Genomic DNA, 17,712 nt, shown 5'->3' on the forward strand with positions numbered 1-17,712 from the left:
TCTAATCTTTTTGTTTCTTGAGTGTCCCATTCTAAGCATTTCATATAGATAGAATTATGCAATATGTAGATTTTTATCTGGCTTCTTTCATTTAGCATACTGTTCTCAAGATTCATCTGCAAGGTAGCATATAACAGAACTTTGCCATATGGTGTACTCATTCATACAACAAATACACCATTTTGTTTATTCATTTGCTAGTAGAAATTTAGGTATTATGACACTGTTCTACATCTGTGAATGTGTTTTGTATTTACAGATGATCTCTTTTGGGGATAAAGCTAGGAGTGGAATGGCTAGGTGAAATATGATTAACATGTTAAAGGTTTGTCCAGTTATTTTCCAAAGCAGTGGCTCTATTTGGCTTTCCCATTACAAGGAATGAGGGTGCCAATGCACATTTTCATGAAGTTTTGTCTTTTTGAATACTAAATATTTTGGCACTTTAGCTCATACATTGACATCTTTGACTCATTTTAAATTAATGTCTTTTGTTTACAGTAAAAAGCAGGGATTGAGGTTCTCTTTTGCAAGTGGCCAGCTGGTCGACCCAACATCATTGAAAGTTGTCCTTTTTTCTAGACTAATTTTCTTAGCAAACTTATAAAAAAGCTGTTGGAATTACAGGGGTTAATTTCTGGACTTCCACTTCCATTCCAGTTACCTAAGTTTTTGTTTTTATGATAGCATCAGGCTATCTCTATTATTGTATCTTTGTAGTGAGTTTCGAAATTAGGAAGTGTTAACTCTTCCAACTTTCTTATTGTCTTTCAAGATTTTTTTTTTTTACTGCTTTAAGGTTCATGAGTATCAACAGGGATTTTAAATCAGATTATCATTTTTCCACATGGCATTCTCACAGGGACTGGATTTCAGTCAATTGAGAAAGTATCTTTGTGATCTTAAGATTTTTAACTTATAAACAAAAATTTCCATTTCCATAGAGCTCTAAGTTTTCTTCAGTTTTGCTACAGAAGTATTGCATTTCTTTTATTTAACGTATTGTCAAGCATTTTATTCTTTCACACTACTAAGTAAATAGATGGATTTATTTACTTAGCTTCATATTTTTGTATAGCTCATTACTAGCCTAGGAGAAATGTAATTCTTTTTTATGAAAATCATGTCTTGAAACCTTTGTACAACTTATTTGACACTTTCTTTGTACGTTCTTTAAGATTTGCTACATTCCTGTCAACAGTAAACACCGTATCTGTATCCTCTCCAGTCTGTAACCTTTTCCTTTTTTTGGTGCTGCTGCTTGAACTCACGCATGTGCACCTGTGCCTTTACTTGTTTAATCACCTCCACTAGGACACTCTGTACAATGCTGAATAGGAAGCAAGAATCAATAGTCCTGACCTCCTTCCCCCCTGCCCGGGGGTGGGGTGGGTCTCTAGTACCATGTTTATTGTGAGTATTAGAGAGATGTTCTTTATCAGGTTGACTATAAAGGTTTTCTAGCTTAATATTTTTATTGTGAATTACTTGAATTTTTGTCAAATACTATATGCCTGTAGAGGTGGTCATGTTTTTAAAAAGATCATTTGTTCTATTAATATAGCATGACTTTCCTGGGGAGCTGTACAAAAAAAAGAAAAATCTATTCATTTTGTGATGCTAATCTTCATTGTCAAGGTGATAGGATCACTCTGAAGGCAAATCCCTGGGTATGTTTCTAAGGGTGTTTCCAGAGAGCTTTAACAGTGTGGGCAAGACCCACCCCAAATGTGGGCAGCACCATGCCATGTGCTGGGTAAAAATGAATAAAAGATGACAAAGTGAGCTGAGCACCAGCCGACGTCTCTCTGCTTCCTGACTGCAGATGCAATGTGAGCTCCTGCTGCTGTGTTCCGCTGCACGCCTTCCCAGCCGCTAGAATTTCCCTTGCTTTAGATATAAGAGCTAAAGTAGAGTCTTCACCCTTCCTTCCTAACTGGCTTTTGTCAGGAATTTCATCACAGCAGTGAGACGTGTAACTAACACATCCAGCCTTTTTACACTAAAAATACTAAAGAAAAAAAAACTCCTTTTACTGAAACAAACAAAAAAACAAGCTCCCCAAATAATAAACACACCATGGCAAAACAATATGGGCTATGTTAGAAAATGTATGGACCATGTTATTGTTACATAAACTTTTCCCTGTCAAATTAGTGGAATTCAAGTCAACAAGGCTCTTGTGCCTTCTATTACCTAGCCAGATAACATGCCATATGCTGCAGTTAACAGAGGACTCAAGCCCTGTCCATCTGCACTCCTCCCCAGCTCGAGGCACGCATAGCCTCCAATGGCCTTGAATCTGACCCTTCAGTCTACAACTCTAACATGAAAGTGTTGGCATTTACAGTCATACTTAGGGTAACTGGGAGTGGAGAGGGTATAAATCCATTTGCAGCAAAGGCCAGAAAGCAAATATGGGCCCTAAGGAGAAGTATGGGGTGAAATCCTAAGATCCCCTTTTCCTGCTTTCAATTACAGGGCAGACCACATGCTGCAGAAACTCCCAGAAGAAGGGTACATTGGAGCAAATCTGAGACCTTGCATTTCTAAAATGCCATCTTCACACTTCATACTGTTTCGTTAAGGTGGGCCATCCTACAGTCTGGAATTAATGGTGGCTCTGCCATCCGGCTTCCAGCACAGTCCTGCAGAAGTCTAAAGCCACTCAGACCCTAACTCCTCCACGGGGCCTGATTTCCTGCATTGTTGGAGATTTCCCTGGCTCTAGAGTTTCCTGGCTGCCACAGTTGAGGGAAACCTCCCTTGTCTCTGTGACGAAGGCCTCGTGGCTCATTCTGGAAGCTCACGGAAGGCGCTCCTTCCCTCTCGCTTCCCTCCCGGAGACTCTGAAATGCGCACCGCGATGTCCCGGTCGGACCCTTCTCTGTTTTCTCGAAGACTTCACTTTTGGCTTTCCTTTTCCCTCCAAAAATTCTCATCTCCAAGGTGACTTTTCTTGCTCTTCAGTTTAGTTTTGCTGCTGTTCATCTTTAGGTTACAGACATTATACCTTTTCTCCTCTCTCTGGAGACAGTAATTTAGGTTTTCAATGTTCTCCCTAGCGGGCTCTTATGAGTTGCTGTTTGGGGGTTTGTTCATCCATGCTAGAAGCTTCTACCAGCTATCAGGTTGCCCTTGATTAGGACAGAGAACTAAATACTGGCACAACCGGCCGCTGAAATGGGGAAGTGGGCTTCCATGCAGCCATGCAGCGCCATTAGCTGGAGATCTTCAAAACCACTGGCACTCCAGTCAGGACTTTTTTAATCTATGAGTGCAGAGATCAGGAAAAGCTTCCCAGGCAACGTCGTCATGCACGTAAGATTTAAAAGCCACCGAGGCACTTTACTGAAGAACTTAGATCCCCCAGAGACTCCATATGGCTTTGCTCACCAGGTTTCATTTTGCATGGCACCCTCCCTCTCAGCTCCAGGTCATTACTCCCCAGGCAGGGACTTCAAGTTTTGACTCCTGAGGATAAACTTCTAGGCTGTGGCGAGGGTATGGAAGAGGCAATGTAAAAGGGGTGGAGATATTATAGAGCTAAGCAGCTTTCAACCCTTTCTATTCTTTACCCTCACTTCCATGGGGAGACACAGCCATCAGTTTTTCTGCCTTCAGGACATTCTGCACCGAGAATTAGCACTGACTTTCCATTGGTGCTTATTTTCCATCTTGACGAATAGAGATTTTGCATTCCCTGGTCTGGTTTCCAAACTTCTACTATGAATAACCTTTTTACCCATGCTCTTGTTCTTATGGGAAAAAAAAATCCTTTACTATATTTTCTGCAGTGTCAGTCAGGTCCATGTAACATTTGATGGCTTGTTCAACTTGTCACTTTTCAGTCATGACACAGAAAGGGAGGTTTTGCACACACTCTCCCCCAGGGGCGGGGGATTACTAGTGAAACAACTTAACCATAATGATGAACATATCACCAGGCTCTGTTCCTCACCAGCTTAACCCCTTACCTATTGTGGTTTCTTCTTTCCTGTAGCCTCCTGAAGGACAACACTAGGTTCTTGCTGCTGCTGAGTGAGACCCAGAGAAGGAAGGGGTTCAAAACTGTGTGAGTTCATCATGGAGCAGGAAACACCCAGGACTGGGTGCTGCAGGCAGACCTGCACTCCTGACTTTTGGCTACAGATGAAGTATTAAGGCAGGAGACCGACTAAAGAAGTATCCTGGAATCTGAGTTACTTTGGGATAGCAGGGACGAGACCGAAGTGGGTGCTCCTGCAAGACCTCAGCCACGAGACAGGCGTCAGAAAGTATCTTGTACTACGTTACCTGCTTGGCCTCGCCTGCCTGGCTGCTCAGGATACTTAAACTGGACCTTTGGGGATGTTAAGTATTTAAGAGGAGCAACAATAAAAGTAATCTTATTCAAGGCTGAATAAACCTACTTAAATCAGAAAGAATTAAAACATTTATTGGGCATAAATATATTACATATACACTACAGATACAGTTAGGTATTACATATAGCATAGTATTTGCAAAATCTATACATTAAAATTGATATGGCAGTTTTAATACAACGTATATGAAATAATCTAAAATTTACAAGACAGGAAAACATGATTATTTTTTTCTCCTAAAGTTGAAAAGCTTGGAATGTATGTCCAACAGTGAGGTAAAACATTTCATCTTTCAATTTAAAGAACTGTGCAAGGATAACATTCAAACACATTCTATTAGGGCACTTTTCAATTTTGACACAAATACTGCATGATTGTAGCCAAAGAAACAGGGCTAGAAAATGTCAACATCTCAAGTTTGATAAGAACAAGGCAGATAATATGCAAAATATCCTTTAAAAAAGTTTTCTTGTTAAACATTTTCTTTGAGGACAAAGGGCGGTTTGCTTCAGATGACTGGATTTCTTGTGTCAGGGATGCGTGTGACATACAGAGAAGCATCAGAGCATCAGAAAGCCGCTCACTCATCCTACATATGGCAAAGGGTAGAGGGAGGTTAACAGGACTCTTTCTCTTACTGCTCCTTTGTGACAGCAATACATAGAGTTATCTATCCACAGCACATATACAGACTTGTGATACAAAATAGTGCCATGTGGAGGAATAACTTCCTGACTGAAGAGACATAATGGAAACAAGTAGTGGAGAGCAATAGAATAAAGTGCTGTCTGCTCGTGTGCCACACTTCAGCTTTTCTGATGGTCACGGGGCATGGAACTCTCTGGAAGAGCAAACGTTCACAGAGATTTTGGCTGGAAATATTATTTCCTTTAAAACCATTCAACCGATCCAGGGGATCATTTACAGCAGCAGTGCTGAAGTGTTCCAGAAGACTCTCCCCACAAATAGCTTGAAAAATTAGTCCACTGAATTTGCTTTCACCTGCTTACAATTGTCTCAGAAAATGCAGATGTAATGTCACAGTGGGTCACACGACACATTTAGATGAAAGATGAGTTTCTGAAGGCCAGAGCTTTGGCAAAAATATATTTACCTTGATACCATCAGTTTACAAGTCTAATTACACTAATTATTATAGTCAATAACAAAATACAGAGCTCTCTAGTACTTAACTACATCGATATAGGCACACGATAATGCATTGATCTTAGCACTCTTCCGAGAGATGATTATGGTGTTCTGGGTACATGTAAACCTTTCAATCACTGATAATGGGATTTTTTTTTTTTTTGGCATTTAATGAGTTAGATGCTCTTCTTATCTTTAAAAACACAAGAAAATGTCAGAAGGTTAATACTACAGATGCTGCCAGGGAACAAAACTGACCTAAAATTACAAAAGTATAAAACACACAAAATATAACATGCTATGAGAGCAAATTAGTACATAAGTACATTTAAAAATTTTTACAATAAATAAAGATTGCACTGTAATTGGCATTTAAAGTACTGTATGCAGAATATAGTATAAATAAACCCAAAACAAAATAATGTTGGTTTCCCCATGACTTTGGTATGGGAATATCATAAGCTAGTACAGGGTACTTACTGCATCATAGACAACACAGACCAAGAACAAACAGCTATGATCAAGAAAAACCAAGGAGCAAAAATATACAAACAACCACGAGCGCGGGGATCGGCTGTGTCTGTCGCTCCCTTTGGATACAGTTGCACCTCCAGCTCTTACGTGTCCCTGAGGTACTCGAACATCGTGGACTTCATGTGAGTAATCCGATGACTCTGGGTTAGAACTGATTATCTCACGACTCTACATGAACATGCGAGATAACACTTGCACTCCAATAGCACCGGTGGATCCAAGGTCTCAAAGCACTTACAGATACTGAATCCCCATTTGATTTGATTTGATTTGATCTGATTTCTCATGCATGGGAAAACAGGCACAGAGAGGTCACAGAGCAAGTGAGTGACAGACCCAGGAGAGAATCTTGTAGGCTCTTCGGCCCCAAACACACTGTGCTTACAGCCAGTTAGCACTCCCTCTCTACATGTGGCCGGATCAAGCCCAAAGAAACAGAAGGACAAATGCAGGCGTTCCCTCATGGGCTCTATCAGTGAGAATGTAGCTACTGCTGCATTAGTCTTACGGGCACTGAACTAAGGTGTGGAACTTCATCCACTTCACTGATACTCCGAAGGACAGCCAAAGGCAAATCTGTCAAAAAGAATGGGCCAGCATGGAAGGAGACAGCTCACAACTGTGAGGCATTCAACTGCCATGAGTTCTCGTCACACAATTCTGACGTCAAACATAACAGAATATAATAACTCTAGTGATTAGATTAGAAGTAGTTATATACAAAGACAGACAGGCAAGTTAAAGCAGCTCTTAAAGTAGCTGGACAGGAAACAACTAACTATTGCACAATGCCCTCTTAAAGTTACTGCTACGGACCGTGTGGGGATCTACAATGCTCCATCACTTATAGGTGCAAATTTGGTTATGTGATTTCTTAGACAGGCAACTCATAGTGTTAAAATCATAAGGGATACAGAGTAGTAACACATTTAGATTAAAGTACACACTTTGATTTCGATGAGCTAAACAGTTACATAACTGAGTGATGATAGGATGGTCTAGGTGGCCTCAGCCGAAGGCACACATGTTCTGTATGTTCTTGTGTGGTACCACTCTGACAACAGCGAAATCCCAGCCCTGAACTCCATACACTGTGATTCTGTTTACAGACAGAGACGATCAACAAGTGACTGTGAATATAAATTACTAAACTGGAACACACAAAAAAATCAAGACTTGCAAAAGACATCTGTGGAAACAGAATAGAAGCATAGTGGAAAGCTTGAAAACATAAACTCACTGGGCACTGGGCACACTGTGCTCACTGGGCACACTGTGCTCACAGGGCACACTGGGCACACTGTGCTCACTGGGCACACTGGGCACTGGACACACTGCGCTCACTGGGCACACTGCGCTCAGTGGGCACACTGCGCTCAGTGGGCACACTGCACTCACTGGGCACACTGGGCACTGGGCACACTGCGCTCACTGGGCACACTGCGCTCACAGGGCACTGGGCACACTGCGCTCACTGGGCATTGGGCACACTGCGCTCACTGGGCACACTGCGCTCACAGGGCACACTGGGCACTGGGCACACTAGCTCTTGGTGGCTGGTGCTTTCCTCTGCTCCCTTCTCCTCTTCTTATTTCTTCTTTTATTTATTGATTATTATTATTTTTAAATCCAGTTTAACCTCTTCCTAGTTTTGCATCTCAAATTGGTGCAGGCAAACACTGACTGTTTCCCCTAGCTAAATCTGTAAAACAAGAGAAGTATATAAATCAAAGAACAAAAGGCTTAAAAAGGAAGGCTCTGAGTAAATGTGTATTAAAATGTGGCATTCCACTCAGACCTCTAGTCTGCTGGGTTTACTTCATTAAGAAGTACTGTAATATAAAGGCAAATAGAATGGACAAGGTCGCGAAGCCCAGCACTATGAGGGCGGCAAACTGTTCATCAGTAGGCATCATGCCCTTCATTCTGGGATCGTCCACGCTCCCCATGTCGCCTGCCAGCATGACCTCATGTCGTTGTAACACAAAGGCCACAGAGGGGCTGAAAGCTCCACTGAGCTCCTGGGAGGTGTCCACACAGCGGCGGCATGCACACACACGGAATCGGTAGTCTGTGTTGCTCTGGAGGCCTGAGATTTGGAATGTGGATTCTTCTCCCTTGTACACCTTCAAAAAAAAGGAAAATTAAAGATGAGGAACTCAGAACATTGTGACTGCCACAGAAAATACCGTGTACACCCGGAGCCTTATGGATACCTGTTCAAATAAACCCTTAACAACAGCAATTATGTTCTTATGGAACCCCGCTTACTTGGAACAAAGTGCAGTATAAAATCCAATGACCTGACTTTGCCAGAAGTGGATGTACCTAATGTGTTAAGTGATACAGATATACAAAGCTATGCTTCTACAGTGCAGGTCGTCTATTAGAAGAGGCTTAGCACCCACAGCTCGACCGTCTCCAGACAAATTCATGCTGTAAACTGAAGTAATAATCACTGACCCTGGTAACAAAACACCACATCTCTCATTCCCTTTCTTTCTGACAACTGGCTATCAGACACACCTAATCTTTGGACACCGTGACACGTGATCTATGGAGTTCACACTCGAGTGTCAAAAAGCAAAACAAGGCCGGGCGGTGGTGGCGCACGCCTTTAATCCCAGCACTCGGGAGGCAGAGCCAGGTGGATCTCTGTGAGTTCGAGGCCAGCCTGGGCTACCAAGCGAGTCCCAGGAAAGGCGCAAAGCTACACAGAGAAACCCTGTCTCGAAAAACGAAAAAAAAAAAAAAAAAAAAAAAAGCAAAACAAAACAAAATGCCCCCCCCCCCAACTCTCATAAAGTATTAAGAAAGTCTGAGTGTGGTGCACCTCACTCCCGCTGTCCTCTGCCCCAGGCCACTGGTTCACCACATCTGCAGCTCACACATGCACTGCAGCCCCAGTCAAGATACATCCCCTGAGGGGAGCACCTCACGGACTTCCAGGTCTGCAACTTGATTTGTCTGTGGTGTAAGTTCACACATACACATGCACAGAGAGACATACACACATGGACAGAGACAGAGAGAGAGACAGGAACACAGATAGACTGACTTAGGATTCTTTCTAGACTCTGCATTGCATTGGTTTTCTTTTTCATGGACATTTGCTCCTAATTGGGAGGTTTTTGTTTTGTTTTTTGTTGGTTTGTTTGTTTTTTGGATGTTATGGATATTTTTGTGTAGATCTGAGAATTTAAGTTTTCATTTTTTTTAGAGCTAACACTGACAAGTAGAAAGGCTGGGTCTCAAAGCAGGTCTACAAGCCGTGGGGGGGATAACCACCCTGGCACTCACAGCACCAGCCAGAGCTAGGCGGCAGCATCTGCCCCGCTGCTCCACCCGCCCCAGGTCCTGCGAACCCCTCACAGGGTCCATCACTGCAGCGGCCAAATGGCACGAACCAGTGGCACCCCACGGCCTTTCCTGTGTCCATGGCTCTGCAACCTCTTCTGTGCAGACACGCACTCCTTCTGCTCTGGCTTGAAGGTCTCTCTAGAGCAGTGCTTCTCAACCTTCCTCAGGCTGTGACTGACCCTTTATACAGTTCCTCAGGCTGTGGCGAGGCCTGCTCTAGAATGTGGATCCAAGTCCTCTGACAGACATGTGTGCTATGAGGGTCGACTTCTCAGGAGTTGTGTGTTCTGTCTATCTGAAGATATCCTTCGATGCAGTTCAACATTAAAAATTAATACTGAAGTCCAGTGTGCTGGGACACACCTTCAATCCTAGCCATCCATGTGGTGGAGGCAGGTGGGTGGGTCTCTGTGAGTTTGGGGCCAGCCTGATCTACACAGGTAGTTCCAGACACCAGAGTTACAGAGTGATAGGCTGTCCTAAACAACAAACAAATCCTCAAACACACAACCAAACACAAACAAACACATGCAGCTGATGATGGTGTTTTTAGTATTCAATTAGTGTAACCAGTCTGCTCTTGCCCATTAAAGACCTGGGATTCTGAGATACACCCCGCTTCTTAGACCCTTAATACAGTCATAAAGAGGCTTACTATTTTAAGGATTTGAAACTCAGTTTACTTAGAAATGACCATGCTTCGAAAAGGCTGAACTAACAGGAGGCTGAGGAAGCCAAAGAAGGAGGCTTCGTGGAGAGCCATTTGTGAAAATGTCAAGGAAATAATACGTTCAAATGTTATGAAAATTAGGTTTAACAAATACAGATAGGGGTGGGGAGCTGCAACTAAACCCAGTTGGTGACATGTTTGGCTAATGAGTGATTTAAAAAGGAAGTGGCACTAACTGACCCTTCCTAGGTCACCTTGTGTCTCCCCTATCTTACAGGACAACCATTTGCTCAGAGAACTGTAGAGGATCTCGTTCACAGCACTTGAGCAATTAGCTGAAGGAAAGCTAGCTCAAAGACACAGGTGCGCACAGCAGCCTGTGGCCACCAGCGCCAGCTGTTCTTACGAGCTGCCATAAAGTCACCGGGGCCCCAGGCGATGCCTGTGCAGGGTGATTTCCCAAGGGGCGTTGAGACTGCACAGGTGGCACTGGCTGGCCATGCCTCAATCCCTCTTTTCTGATTCCTTCTGACAGGGGCCTCATTATGGGCCCCTTCTCCTGCCTCAACTCAATTTAAGAGGCAATGCTCCATTAAAGATTTTCTTATTGAAGTCACCAATCATAATTTTGCAAAAATAAGCACACATGTGGAATTACTTATTTTTTACAAAGGTTATTTTCGTTCTTGATTTGGTGCTATATTTTAAACTCATTTTGAAATGTTCACTCCCAACAGGAGGACATAAAGTAATACCCAGATAACTGCAGTGAAGAATCCAGGAGTTCCGCTTCAGAACAAGAAGCTGCATTGCTGAAATCCCTTAAACAATAGCTATCGGGGAGGGCACTGAGCACAGTGCATGCTGAATTGCTGTAGGACTGAACTCTGCATTTGTGTGTGTGTGTGTGTGTGCAAAAACAACAATGAGGTGCATGTATATAGACAACTCTTCACCCTTTCAAGAATGTTTTCTAGTAACACCATCAAAAAAATGTAAGATTCTTGAAAAAACAGTTTGAGCTTGGAATGTTGATGTGGCAGAAAGCCAGCCATATACATGCATTTGAGTGTAGAGTGAGCATCAGTAAGGATTTGGTAGGCAGTTAACAGAAAGCCAGCCATATACATACATTTGAATGCAGAGTGAAGTGTCAGTAAGGATTTGGTAGGCAGTTAATAGATGCCTGTGCAGTTATTAAAACAGGCTGCCAGCCCCCATCACAGTGGTAACAAAGGAGAGCCAAACCAAAGGGAAGCTAGAACTCAAACAAACTCAAGGTAGGAAAGGCACTGGACCTGCCTGTCTAGTGGAATCAACATCACTGTTCTCCACACCACTGCAGGTGTAAATTACCCGGTTCCCTGGACACTGCCTCTTCCATGCATGCAGGAAGCATTTACTGAGTGCCTGACTGTGTGCCAGACTCAGAAAACTAAAATCGAATCAGCCAAGCCCTCTTGTTAGCGGATCCTGTGATTAGCGCTGTGATGGAGGTGTGTGCGGTGCGGCACAAGAGCCTGGCTCGGCTGCGCAGTAACAATTACCTCCCATTGGCTTTGGCGTCGCCGCTATGAATCCAAAGCCTGCTGTCTATTATCCCACACATTAGACAAATAGCCTTCATTCCCTCCCTCATGTCAGGATGAGGGAGGGCAACACTCAAAACACCACATTCATGCTAATGCTTACTGAATAGGGAAAGGAAAGGGGAGAAAAGAAGAAAAACAACAAAATCCCCGAACCCAGTACAAACTGTCCCTGATCAGCTGTGTCAGCCATGGCTCCTCATGTCACTGCTGCCCTTATTCATTTCTTGGTAAATGTGGGAAATGTGTGGACATCTCTATCAACAAAAGCTGTCCTACGTTCTCGGTAATAATTGTCTATGGCATTGACAGTAAGAAAATACTCTATGGTAAATACATGATTGGACATCGTATCAGACGCAGCATTCATACATCTGTGGGTCTAAACATAGAGCACTGAACGGTGGGTTCAGAAAGGCTAAACTGATGAAATCTAAATCACTGCACAGATTAGTCTTCACTCTGACAATGGTGGACAAGGACAGAAACTGAACACAGAATGCTGCCCTTCTGCTGAGAAGCAGCACTCACTGTGCGGTGAGAAGCGGAACATTTTTTCCAAGAATACGTGGAAAAGCATGGCACACGGAACAAAAGGTTTTCAAACCACAGCAGTGAACGTATGATGAAAGTCCTGTTGAGAAATGAACCGCTGTTAAGTGTCAAACAGGAAAGGGAGCCATTGCTTAGCACCCTTGGCACTGCGGAAAGGGACAAGGCTAACAGCTAAATCTAGCTGGACAGAACTCTTTTCTGATAAGCTGAGCTTATCACCTGTGAGCTGACTGACTCTGGGACGGTAACAGGATTAGAACGAGACAGGAAGGGGAGAGGGAAGCCCAGCGGCTTCGCTCCCTTGTGAGAGGTATGATGTCATCACTGGCTCATGGGAATCAATATTGGCAGATGCCAGACTGAAGAAAGTTTGTGCAAGATGTGATTAAAACAATTCAGTCATTATCTGATGCTCCGATTAACAAAATGTATCAAAATGTCCAATAACTTCTTTGACATTTTAAGCACACTTTGTTTACAAGCATTTTAAAAATTATCACACAAAACACCAGCAAACAATTTAAGTGAAACGCTCACTGAATCAGATTTTCTTCTCTTGTGTGCATTTGAAGACTCAAAAGCTAAACCCAGCAGCCTTTACAAACAATGCCAACATTTTCCAGGACAGGCGACCTTCACCTTCACCCTCCTGAGTTCAATACCAATGGATTATGAAGAGTGCCAAGCGAAGAACGGACCTTACTCTTCTGATGGAGTAAACAATCATGTCCCAGCTTCACCAAGCAGTCGCTCTGTTCCAGGGGATTTCAAAGAAACCCTAGTTTCTGAACCCATTACAGTCAGTGACCCGATAAGGGTTATTCTGTAAGATGTTTAGAGGTGTGAAAAACAGTAAAACCCAATTCACTGTCTGACTGTGACCTATTGACTCTGACACAGTGGGCGGCCACGTCACCAGGAGCAGAGCCTGAATCCACATTTAGCCATCTCAAACCAGAATTTGAACTCCAACAGGTTTCCACACGATGGGTATGTATACTAAAGGGTGACAAGAAGCACCCCAAGCTTCTGAGTCAGAGGCCCTAGGGTCTACTAGCCACCTCCCTTAAACTCAAGGCAAGCAGCCAGCCTGACGCAGAAGAGCGGGCCATGCGCAGACACTGGGCCTTACCTGTTTGTACTCAGATTCTCTTCCGACCAATACCTGCAGAATGTAGTTAACAGGGTCGCCTTTCATTGGTGGTACCGTCTCCCATAGGATTTCACATGCGTTTCCTTCTAACTGTGTCACTCGAGGGGCTGCAATACAGAACCACACACCCAGCTCAAAACTCAGGCTCACATCAGCAGTCCATTTTCTAGCACTGTTAGTGAGACTCCAGGAGAATGCCGTGGTGCTTATGTCCAGCCTGAGAGGGAGCTTTATTTGTCCAGCTTCCTGCTAACCCTGCTGGGTAACCCTCAAGGAAGGGAAGTTACTCCAGGACCAGGAAGCCTATTCACTACACATCTCACTAGCTCATTAATGAGACAGTGGCCTGGATCTCAGCTCGCTTATTTATTCATCTATCTGGTATCTACCTACCTGTCATCCACCCACCCATCCATCAACCCACCCACCCAACCACCCATCCATCCATCTATGCATCCACCCACCCATCCATCAATCCATGCATCCATCCACCCATCCATCCATCCATCTATGCATCCACCCACTCATCCATCAATCCATGCATCCATGCATCCATCCATGCATCCATGCATCCATCCACCCATCCATCCACCCATCTATCCATCCATCCATTCATCTATCCATCCATCCACCCACCCATCCACCCATGCACCCATCCATCCACCCACCCATCCATCTATCTATCCATCCATGCATCCCCCTCCATCCCTCCCATGGCCGTTGGTCAGCTTTTTACAGCACTTTCCATGTGCTAGGTACTTTAGGGGTGGGGAAATAGAGATCAAGTCTGTTCCTAAGGACTCTAAGCTTAGGTAAAGAAGGAAAGAACACAGTACGGGGCGGGCACGGGAAGAAACCGAGCATGTGACCAACTAACACAGGAGGCATAGGTGTGCCAAGCGAAGACCCAGCCAGCAGCCAGCCCAGGCTTTAAAACCCTGCCCTGTATTTGTACCTTAGTTTGCTCATCTACTGGATCTATCATGACTATTTAAAGTTAAACTAGTTTATAGTAAGTTACTTAAAATCAACACCTCCCAACCCCTGCCCAGGCCACTAAACAGACCTCCAGCCTAGGAGCCAGAGGAAGAGCCTGGTTGTGGGGTGTCAAGGACCCTGCCCCCGGGAGGTAAAAGCACCACAGGATCCCTGCGCTATCCAAGCTTCTGTAGAGTGGCTCTTGCTAAGAATTACTCTGAAAGGCACAAGGAGCATTCCTGATGTCAGACAGATTCAAGGCTGGTAGCAATTGCCTCTGAACACGTGCTAGGCACCCCCGCCCCCAATCAATAAGCCACAGCACCCTCAGGTTCTGTCTTTTCTTTTCTTTCTTGTTTTTGTTTTTTCAAGACACTTTTTCTCTGTGTAGCCCTGACTATTCTGGAACTCTCTCTGCAGACCAGGTTGGGGTGGAAATCACACAGATCCGCCTGCCCCTGCCACCCAGTGCTGAGATCAAAGGTGTGCGCCACACGCCCTGCAAGTTCTGTCTTTTCTAAAGCCCAGAGGCAAAGGTGTGTCCAAGGGCTGGGCAGTTACTGCCACAGAGGCCTGGCATCGCACACATATGCCTTCAGGGCACAGACACACAGAGAAGTGACCAAGGTGCCTGCGAGCCTTGGAAGGAGTTACAACAAACCCAGCAGACCCCAGGCCAGACAGTGACCCAGGTTCTGGGGGCCCCCTATGTCCTGTAACTGACTCTATGCTGTATCTGGATGTAGGGAGCCTCAACTCCTTCATGTGGAAGCTGTCTGAGGGGCAAATACAGAGGGACCTTCTCCCTAGTGAGTACCCCCTCTCCCCACAACACACCCCAACATCAGGGCCACTTTGGGCAATGGCTGGCTGAGACAACGCTGCTTTGGCTAAGGAGAAGTTCCAGGGACCTGTATAAGAACATGACTTCTGGGTGAAGGGAACAAGGCTCAGGAGCCCACGTGCAAGTTTGGCCTGCTATGCAAGTCTGCCCCCCACTCACCCACAACCCCAGGACTGGGGACATGGCAGACTTGGAGCGCAGGCCCAGCGAGAGCGGGTCTGTCCCCCTCCCTGAGAAAGAGGGAGATTTAGGTATTTGCTGTGACGGCACTTCTGCAGGGTCTGAGTCCTCCAGGGGAAAGCCTCGAACACGGCAGGAGAAACACTGATGGTCACTGCCATGGGTTTCTAAGAGCATCCTCCATGGAGAGGGTATGTGCCCACAGGGAAATGCTGATGTTACCTGAGTCAGGCTCTAATTTCCAGGCACCGAAGTCACCCAGAGATGAATGCCAACCTCTGAGTGTCTTCAGGGAAGGAGATGTGAGAACCGTTTTGGGCAATCTATCTTAAACTACCTCTCACTCATTCCTAACACAAAGGCTGTCACTCATATCAGTTCCTTGTCTATTACATAGGGGGACGAGACTATCTCACTAGTACAGTATTTGCAATAAACATTTATACAGAATGCAGTAGTCCATACATACAGACATTTACTCCAGATCCCACCACACAGCTTTCTTTTTTGAGAAATTTTGATTTCATCTTGCTATTAGAAATATAAAGAATGCATTTACGGTTATAACTGACTTTCCTGCGTGTGATTTCAATGCATTTTATCCTCCCAGGACTGTGCAGCGGGGTCTATTTGCACACACCTTTGAGCGTGGGAGGGACACTTTTGGTTGTGCTGAAGGTGTAGGTTTCTGAGAAAGGTCCTTCCCCTGCCTCACTCGCTGCCTGGATTCTGAAGGAGTAGCAGGTGAACTCTGTCAGTCTCTGGACCTTGTAGGTGTGGCTGGGTCCTCTGTAGATCGAAACAAACCTAGGTGGAGAAAGGAGTGGAACCCATTAGTCACGAGTTTCTTGTTTGGATAAACTGTGAGGAAGACTCAAGGGAAGTCGGGGCTACCTGAGAAAGCCCCTCCCATCTGAAGTGACAGCTGTATGCAATGCTTCAGTTCACTGGTCAAGGATGTTTATAGACAGAAAACAGCAAAGCACATGCAAAGAGCACAACCACGGTTCAGAAACATTGTTGTTCATGTTTTTATTTACCGATAAAAAGCAGAATCTTCAAGTGTTCCATTATGGTCAGTGGTAACTCACCTTTGATTATGTTCTTGGCAATGAAGTTACTGTCCACTGGTCACTTGAGAAATAAGATGCCTATTTACTCAGATTTTTCAAAGAACAGAAGTTTAGGAAATCCTTTAAATGTTGATCTTTGTGTATACAAGACCTCATAAAGCCCTTTCCTAAGCTGGCAAAAAGACATCTATGATTATGTATCTGAGAAAATACACAAAAATAAAAAAAGTACTGTGTTCAGAATTATCACCAGGGTCATTAAAATAACAGAAAAAATGGCAGGGACCAGCTGGGCAGTTTTGACTGGCAGATTTTGGTTTCTTCTATCATTTGGTCTGAAACTATTTTATACTTCTCTGCTAATTAAAATATCTTTTAAATCTTAATTTATTATTTGTGTGTGTGTACGGGAGCACACACAGAAACCAAAGCAATCCTCACGTCTGTACAGATGGCTCTCCACACCCTCCTTCATGTAAGTTGTTTAGCAAGTCTGCCTACTGACTGAGCCCTCTAGTAAGACCGTGAAACATAATTACCTGAACTATGAATTAAAAAAACAAGCCTTGTACTTTAGAGATTTTCTCAGTGTATCTTGAAAACTTAACTTGTCTCCTCTAGAGAAACTGGACTACCTAGAGCTACAAATATACTCTTATCACTTAATAACTGATTTTTGAAAACAATGTAATTCTCCAAACGTTCTTCAGTACTTAAACCTCACTGGCCCAGGAACACCCCGAGAACCAACACTGAGTAACTCCAAACACATGGTCTTGGTCCACACATGCCATGCCCGGCTATCAGCGCCCAGAGTTCCCTCAGCATCCAAGGTAGATACTCCACTGTCTTCAGAAACTACTGGAAGGTACTCAGTGATGGAATCATCATTCAAAACATCTGACCAGGGCTAGTTTGGCTCAGGGAGGAGAATTCTTGCATTCATTTGGCAAGCACTCCTAACAACCGGGTGTGTGCTGGGCTCTGGGTTGCTTGAGAACCACCCTGAGGGTGTTGGGCCTATGTGAGGGTAGGGAGTTCTGAAGGATAGTAGCAGCTTCGCTCTGTGTGGAACAGTTCTAGATGGCAGGGTGTGGTGGATCCAGGTAGTAAGATGTGGATAGACTGAACAGCTTGAAGAGAAAACCCCTGCCAGCCAATCAATCCTCAGTGTGTAACATCCAGCCACTCACCAGCCTTTGTAACTGAGTTCCTAAGCCCTGGCAGGTTCACTTATGGTCCTGCATGTTCTGCTTCAGG

The 17,712-nt window shown here is 44.4% G+C and overlaps 1 protein-coding gene across 3 annotated transcripts in view; it reads right to left on the bottom strand.

Annotated features, from left to right (window-relative positions):
- Positions 1–4,417: 4,417 nt before the first annotated feature.
- Positions 4,418–17,712, bottom strand: part of Fndc3b (fibronectin type III domain containing 3B) — a 309,891-nt gene continuing 296,596 nt past the window's right edge. For all 3 annotated transcript variants that reach the window (XM_052730002.1, XM_052730000.1, XM_052730001.1), the window contains 3 exons: positions 16,020–16,186; positions 13,357–13,484; positions 4,418–8,176 (listed from right to left, as the gene is read on the bottom strand). In XM_052730002.1, coding sequence (XP_052585962.1) covers positions 7,865–8,176; positions 13,357–13,484; positions 16,020–16,186 — 607 coding nt within the window. In that variant the 3' untranslated portion in view covers positions 4,418–7,864. The remainder of the gene's footprint in view (positions 8,177–13,356; positions 13,485–16,019; positions 16,187–17,712) is intronic.

The sequence above is a fragment of the Peromyscus californicus genome, unplaced genomic scaffold (assembly GCF_007827085.1).
Source record: "Peromyscus californicus insignis strain IS unplaced genomic scaffold, ASM782708v3 Scaffold_9__1_contigs__length_137607984, whole genome shotgun sequence".
Lineage (NCBI taxonomy): Eukaryota > Metazoa > Chordata > Mammalia > Rodentia > Cricetidae > Peromyscus > Peromyscus californicus.